Here is a 7,500-nt window from a genome sequence, read left to right as displayed (position 1 = left end):
AATAAACAAATAAATAAAATAAAATATTAATACATTTTCAACATCCTCCCACCTTTTGATTATAAATAATAATCAAAATATAATACTATTAGTTAAACACAGTTAAGAGATTCAATAAATGGCAACGTTTTACAAATTTTCAATTAATATTTAAATATAAAAATGAAAATTAATGTGAAAATGTCCAATCAAAAACAAAATAAATCACAAGTTCAGTCTCTCTGGCAATTTAATTCTTCTTCCGGCTCTACTAAATTTCATCTCGTTGCCAGAAGTACTGTCAGAAGTTTTGGTGATGTCATTTGACTTATTCAAATCATCTGGTGTCATCGAAGTGGAGAAGTCATCAGAGGATGTTAACTCTAATGGATATATTCTTTGAATTGGTCGCAGGAAATTCTGCTGTGAAGTTTGCACTCGAACAAGTCGTACATGTCCATCTTTACCTGGTATGATTTCTGTGATACGACCTAAAGGCCAGACAAGTCTCTTTTTATTATCTGCTCCCACCATAACAATGTCACCAACAGTAACTGTACATTTTCTTGATTTTTTATTTCTCCCCTGTATGAGAGCACCCAAATACTCAGATCTGAAGCGATTTCTTAAGTCTTTAAGCACTGCTTGTCTGTATTTGAATCTATTGCTCACAGAATTTTGCTCTACAGCATCTATATCAGGAAGATTGCATTCATGCACATCTTGTATGAACATCGATGGAGAAATTGGTTTTATAGCTTCCTCTTCGCAAATGTAAGTTAGAGGTCTTGAGTTGATTACACGCTCGCAGTCTGCCAAAACCGTTATCATCTCCTCATAATTGAGACGTGCCTGTCCTAACACTTTCTTCAAAAGATCTTTTAAAATTCTAATTAATCTCTCCCACCATCCGCCCCACCAGGCAGCAGTTGGAGGATTAAACTTCCAGTCAATAGAGTTTATTGCTCCATATTTTTGGATGCGGTTCCAATCCAGTTGTTTTAAATAGTTGGCTGCTCCAACAAAATTGGAGCCATTATCGCAGTATATTGTTGTGCATCTTCCTCTGCGAGAAACAAATCTCCTAAAGGCCATTAAAAAAACATCAGTCGATGCAGCAGTAACAAGCTCGAAATGAACTGCTCTGTACACTGCACAAGTAAAAATCAGAACCCAGCTCTTCTTGTCTTTAAGGAATAAAGGTCCAGCCATATCAACGCCAGTTATCTGAAACACCGCAGCATCCTTTACTCTATTTTCTGGAAGGGGGGGACTTATAACTTCTATGTTCTTTGAGCTATATCTTTTACACGTAATGCAATTGGCCACCACATGTTTCACCGCTTTTCTTCCATTTAGGATCCAGTACTTTTCTCTAAGTGCATTCAATAGTATCTGGACTCCAGCATGACAGTTCTTAACGTGAGCATTATAGATTAACCGCTTTACCACTTCATGATTCGGAGGAAGAACAATAGGTTTAAGAAAATCTTCACTGTCCTTGCGATAAATAATTTTAGTTTTCAAACGGATGATGCCACGATCGTCTTTAAATACTTGTAGGGTTTTTAATCTCTTTTCTTCTTCTGGGAGAAAAGACTCATTCTGTATCATAAATAAAACCTTCATTTCTGCTTCCTGAAATTCTGTAGCGGTTAATTCACCATGCTTCTTCTCAGTTATATTTTTGCAGTTGTTCATGAAGCGGAGGATCCATGCAACAAGACGAACTATTCTATCATAGTTCGAAAAATATCTGTAGTACCAGTTTGCAACACCACAGGCTTCATTATTTGATAATATAAAAGTCGTCTTAGACTTTTCCTTTCTAATCTCTTCTTCATTCCAATCATGGTTGGTGGAACCCATAATGTTTTGAAATTCAAAAGCATTTTTCATCCATTGTGGACCCTCCCACCATCTTAGGGAGACTAGATGTTTTGCCTTGCAGCCCCTGGAAGGTAAATCTGCCGGATTCTTATCACCAGGTATGTGTCTCCATGATGTAGGATTACTCAACTTCCTTATCTCTTGGACTCTGTTCCTAACGAAGACAGACCAATTTTCTTCTCGTAATATCCATGCAAGCACTGTTGTAGAATCACTCCAGTAATATATCGTAACATTTTTCCAACCAAGAGCTTCAACAACTGAATTCGCTAGCCTCGCTCCAATCACCGCCGCAAGAAGTTCCATTCTTGGGATAGTTGTGCCTCTTAAAGGAGCCACTCGAGATTTCGCTGCAAGTAGAAATAGCTCGATTCGACCATTATTTTCTATTCTAAGGAATGTAACAGCAGCATATGCATCTTTGCTTCCATCAACAAACGTATGAATAGTGCAGTTGCTTATATCTTTTGAAGATGCTTGAACACACCTAGGAATCTGTATGTCAGACAAATGCTTAAGTTCTTGAAACCACTGTAGAAATTCTTTACGAAGCTCACCAGTTACTTCTTCATCCCAACTTGTACCTAATGTCCATGCCTTTTGTAGCATTATTTTCGGACAGAGCATCACTGGTGCAGTGAATCCAAAAGGATCAAATACTTTATGTACTGTAGATAACATACTCCTTTTAGTTACTTTTTCCACATTAATGCCATCCAGCCATTTCATGTTAATTTTCAAAGTGTCTAATTTCTTATTCCAAATAAGACCTAATACCTGAGTTTCTTCCTTTGAATTATTTTCACAGTCGCCAGACCATTCCCATTCTCTAAGATCAAAACCACCTTTTGCCATCAAGGTTTTAGAATTGTCAATGAATCGATCTAATTGGTCTTTACTGTCGACACTAGTAACGACATTATCAATGTAGAAACTCTCCAAAAGTCTTTTCTTCAAAGATTTTTCCCACCACAAAAACCGAAGGAAGTCTCTATCCTCTTTACGAATACTAATTTGCAGAAAAGCTTTCCTGATGTCAGCTATAACGCCAAGCTGTCCCTCTCTGAATCGAAGAAGAATATTTGGAATAAGCTCAATGAGATTAGGACCACATTCCAAGCACTGATTCAAAGATGGATAATTTGCTAATCTCGCTGAAGCGTCAAACACCGGACGAATTGGAGTAGTGCTGCTGCTTAGTTTTATCACTGCACGGTGAGGTAAATAATTACCATAAGAGTTCATTTCGTTGGTAGGAACTTCCTCTATTATGTCTTCATCTAACCAATTTAGAAGAATATTTTCATATTTCTCATACATATTCATAGCTATAAGTTTTGAGGTAGTGTAGTCGAGCCTTTTCCTCGCCAAATCCAAGTTGTCGGGCAAAGGTGACTTATCATCAGACCATGGTAAACAAACCTCATATCGACCATCTTTATTAATTGTTACCGTTTCTAGAAAATGCTCCTTGGTCCGAAGATCAATCTCGTTCTTAGATTTTTTCTCAACAGGATCATTGATTCCGATTGAATCTAATTTCCATAAATTTGTGATTTCAGCTTCATTTACAAATAAGGACAGCACTGTTAAAGCCAGGTTTTCTTCCGAAGATTCTTCCTGTGGTACCTTACCCATTAAGGTCCATCCTAAGAAAGTTTCTACAGCGACAAGACCTGAAGATAAGACTTTTCTTTTGCCAGTTAACATTTTCCCCATAACGTCAGCTCCAATTAGAATATCAATGCCTTCACAAGTATCGCTAATATCAGTTAGATTAATCTGATTTTCCTCTAATTCTTTTATCCAGGGACCTTTAAAAACCGGTCTAATATTGTCACAAATGATAGATTGATCCAGAACTTCAAAATTACAGCCGAAATTTCCAATCAAATTTCTCAATTTTACTTTATAACAATTATGTTTAAATTCATTAGTGATAACGCCACCAAAAAGAGAATGTACCAATTTTTCACATCGAACGGGTGTATAATTCATTTCTTCAGCTACACTTTTCAAAATGTAAGATTTATGTGATGCAGAATCAAAAAGTAACCTCACAATTTTCTGTTTATTATCCGATACCAGTTTAGCTTTGAGAGTTTGAAGAAATATCTTAGGGCTGTGTTTATTAAAATTAGCCATATTAACATCTAGTGCGGGTTTATCTTCTTTTCCCTCTACAGACATCTTTTGCGAATCAAGCACATCACACATTATAGGAAAATGTTTTTTAGAACATATCAGGCATTTTAAAACTGCTCGGCATCTTTTAACTGCGTGAAATGGCGATAAACATGCAAAGCAGCATCGTTTTTCCTTGACTATTTTTTGTCTTTCCGATAGAGTCATTTTTTGAGCCGTAAAGCAATCTGAACTTGAATGTTTACCACCGCAAAAAACGCAAGATTTCTTTACATCTTTATCTGCAGCAGTCGTTAACAAACCTATAGCTGTAGGTACTTTATTTCTCAAATTCTCCGAGCTATATTGTTTCTTTTTCAAAGGTCTGTATTCTTGGCCCTTTCCTAAACCGAAACCGGCTACAGCCAAACATATTCTTTCTTCTCCTTCAACTTCCGTTTTCAAAAATTGCATCAAATTATCCAATCTTCCTTTCGCGTCAGAGTTAATACTGGAAATATTACTACGATTCCAAGCCTTTAAAAATTCAGCTGGGAAACACGATTCAACCATAGGATACAAAATGGATGCACATTTATCTGTGGTTACACCTAATGTTTCTAATGCTCGTAAATATGATTCAAGCTTATCATACAAAGAAGTTAATGAAAATGTTTCTTTTGTTTGCACAGAAATAATTAATTTTAATAATTCTCTCACATATACTTCCACTAAAATATCTTCTCTACCAAAACGCGATTTTAAACCATCAATAGCCTTTTGATAGTTGGCGCCAGTTGGCGGAAAACTTTCAACAACCTCTCTAGCACGAGAACCAGAAATTGTTGCTTGAACTAGGTACTGAAATTTGTCTTCTGGTGCGATATCCTCATCTTTATGTATTTGCTCAAATTGACTCCAAAATGGGAGCCAATCTTTAATATCGTCGCCAAATTGTCTAAATTCTAATCTAGGCAGTGTAAACTTTCTCTTATAATTATTTAAATCAGCAGTAGAATTAGCAGAAAATGACTGACCTCTATTTTGAGATTGTATTCTTGCCAATTCTATTTCTTTTTCAATTTCAAGCTGCAATCTTCTATCTTCCTTTTCAGCTTCAAGCTGCAATCTTCTATCTTCCTTTTCAGCTTCAAGCTGCAATCTTCTATCTTCCTTTTCAGCTTCAAGCTGCAATCTTTTATCTTCTTTTTCGGTTTCTTCTTTTAATTTCCTTTCCGAAATAACATTACTTAAAAGTTCTTGAACGAATTCTGGATCATTCTTATATTCACAACTTTTTAAAATAAGATTTTTTAATCCAACTATCGTAATATTTTCTGATACGTCTTCTCCAATTTCAGACGCAACGTATTTCAGATCTTCTTTTTTAAAACCTTTTATTGCTTGAAACATCTTGATTTATTTTGTTTCGAGAAAGTCCTGTCGCGGACGCCAAAAAATGTTAAAGCTGCCTAAGAAAAAACACCGTTTTCTTTCGCTTTTTATATTAAAATAGAAAAACGATATCCCACCGGTAAAAAATTCAAACTTTGTTTATTCCATCTTGGGATTGATCTACAAGTTGCCATCTACAAAATGAGACAGCAAAAAATATTTCTTAAATAACGTTGCCATTCTAAAATAAACAAATAAATAAAATAAAATATTAATACATTTTCAACACAAACGCCGACTCGCTCCTGTAAAAAATGTCGCCCAACGTGGGGCTCGAACCCACGACCCTGAGATTAAGAGTCTCATGCTCTACCGACTGAGCTAGCCGGGCTGCCAACGATCTCGGATTGCAGTTAACGTGTCAAAAACTATATCCGTTATAATATCGCATTTTCTCGCTAAAGTCGATCGGTCGCTTTTTTATATATATCTGGAATGCAATACACTACACGTGGAATTCCTGAAACTCACTGGTGTAGTCATGGCCGAGTGGTTAAGGCGATGGACTAGAAATCCATTGGGATCTTCCCGCGTAGGTTCGAATCCTACTGACTACGTAATTGCACCAAAGGTATCAGCTTTTTACTTCGTTCTGAAATCGCGTTTTTTCATATCTCGAATGGAAGTTTTAGTTACATTTACGTCCGCATTTTATGCTACACTACGCTTGTTTTGTGTAAGACGTCGTTTTTCGGAGGGTCATCAGATGAAGAGGACGACAACTTCAATCCCATGCTCGCCATATAATTCCAAGACAAGTCTTGTTATTTTTTTCGAAAAGAGAGGCCAAAATTTCTAGTCCAGAAATTTCGCGAAGTCCGGAAATTCGCGATATACTTGAAAAAAAAACGATATATGCCTTCGTTTCCATCCCAATTGCACCGAATTGGTATTCGACATTCACTAAATTTTGAGTTCCGTTCGAATTTGAGAATTCCGGAAATGTTGCAATTCAACAATTAATCACCCATGTAGAAGTAAGTCTACGTAGACTTAAAAGAGAGCTGCAACAAAATCCTACCGCCAAAAACTTTTTTGCGAAGAATTCATTGTAGTCGGCAGGATTCGAACCTGCGCGGGAATAACCCAATGGATTTCAAGTCCATCGCCTTAACTACTCGGCCACGACTACCCGTTCGGAGCAAAGATTTGCCTTTGTAGGTATTACCGAAAAGTATCTAAAACTCTCTCACCAACGCGTTCGAAAGAATAGATTAAAAATTTCGGCAAATTTTCCTTTCGATCCGGTGAACGAGTGTCTCTGCAAAAAAATAAAAAAATTAAAAACATTGGCGTAGTTGCGAGCCCGCCAGGATTCGAACCTGGAATCTCCTGATCCGTAGTCAGGCGCGTTGTCCGTTACGCCACGGGCCCGACGTTCCGCGTCATTCGTAATGCTTTGCAGTTTCTTTCCATTCCTTACTGTCGACGTCACATGTTCAAAAAGATTCTGCTCCCGCCCGAACAGGGACTCGAACCCTGGACCGTTAGGTTAAAAGCCTAACGCTCTACCGACTGAGCTATCCGGGCTCGTACGCTCTACTCTGTGAAACTTCCAGTTTTCCTTCCCTTATGCTTCGTCTTAAACATCGCACAGCATGAGGTAACGTAATCAAAGTAAACACGATTTGCCCTCCCACGTCTCTCGTGTCTCTTTGGCAACAAGTCGCAACGGGAACATTTTAAGACAAATCTTCGTTCAAACGCCGACTCGCTCCTGTAAAAAATGTCGCCCAACGTGGGGCTCGAACCCACGACCCTGAGATTAAGAGTCTCATGCTCTACCGACTGAGCTAGCCGGGCTGCCAACGATCACGGATTGCAGTTAACGTGTCAAAAACTATATCCGTTATAATATCGCATTTTCTCGCTAAAGTCGATCGGTCGCTTTTTTATATATATCTGGAATGCAATACACTACACGTGGAATTCCTGAAACTCACTGGTGTAGTCATGGCCGAGTGGTTAAAGCAATGGACTAGAAATCCATTGGGATCTTCCCGCGTAGGTTCGAATCCTACTGACTACGTACTTGCACCAAAGGTATCAGTT

General features: G+C 37.8%; 1 protein-coding gene and 7 non-coding genes across 8 annotated transcripts; 2 read left to right on the top strand and 6 right to left on the bottom strand.

The window, feature by feature from the left end:
- Positions 1-662: 662 nt before the first annotated feature.
- On the bottom strand, positions 663-3,114 carry LOC129985019 (uncharacterized). Its single transcript, XM_056094949.1, has 3 exons — positions 1,644-3,114; positions 1,084-1,565; positions 663-671 (listed from the first exon to the last, which is right to left on the bottom strand). The coding sequence occupies exons 1-3, from the start codon at positions 3,112-3,114 to the stop codon at positions 663-665; spliced, it is 1,962 nt and encodes a 653-aa protein (XP_055950924.1).
- Positions 3,115-5,706: 2,592 nt separating this feature from the next.
- On the bottom strand, positions 5,707-5,779 carry Trnak-cuu (transfer RNA lysine (anticodon CUU)). Its single transcript has one exon. It is a non-coding gene; the product is annotated as a tRNA-Lys (tRNA).
- A 144-nt stretch (positions 5,780-5,923) lies between these two features.
- On the top strand, positions 5,924-6,005 carry Trnas-aga (transfer RNA serine (anticodon AGA)). The gene has a single exon. It is a non-coding gene; the product is annotated as a tRNA-Ser (tRNA).
- A 493-nt stretch (positions 6,006-6,498) lies between these two features.
- On the bottom strand, positions 6,499-6,580 carry Trnas-uga (transfer RNA serine (anticodon UGA)). The gene has a single exon. It is a non-coding gene; the product is annotated as a tRNA-Ser (tRNA).
- A 169-nt stretch (positions 6,581-6,749) lies between these two features.
- Positions 6,750-6,822, bottom strand: Trnar-acg (transfer RNA arginine (anticodon ACG)). Its single transcript has one exon. It is a non-coding gene; the product is annotated as a tRNA-Arg (tRNA).
- An 83-nt stretch (positions 6,823-6,905) lies between these two features.
- Trnak-uuu (transfer RNA lysine (anticodon UUU)) lies at positions 6,906-6,978 on the bottom strand. The gene has a single exon. It is a non-coding gene; the product is annotated as a tRNA-Lys (tRNA).
- Positions 6,979-7,178: 200 nt separating this feature from the next.
- Trnak-cuu (transfer RNA lysine (anticodon CUU)) lies at positions 7,179-7,251 on the bottom strand. The gene has a single exon. It is a non-coding gene; the product is annotated as a tRNA-Lys (tRNA).
- A 144-nt stretch (positions 7,252-7,395) lies between these two features.
- Trnas-aga (transfer RNA serine (anticodon AGA)) lies at positions 7,396-7,477 on the top strand. Its single transcript has one exon. It is a non-coding gene; the product is annotated as a tRNA-Ser (tRNA).
- Positions 7,478-7,500: the final 23 nt, after the last annotated feature.

Source organism: Argiope bruennichi, chromosome 9, assembly GCF_947563725.1.
Source record: "Argiope bruennichi chromosome 9, qqArgBrue1.1, whole genome shotgun sequence".
Taxonomy (NCBI): Eukaryota; Metazoa; Arthropoda; class Arachnida; order Araneae; family Araneidae; genus Argiope; species Argiope bruennichi.
The sequence above is the reverse complement of the archived record's forward strand: the minus strand, read 5'-3'. Positions and strand labels throughout refer to the sequence as shown.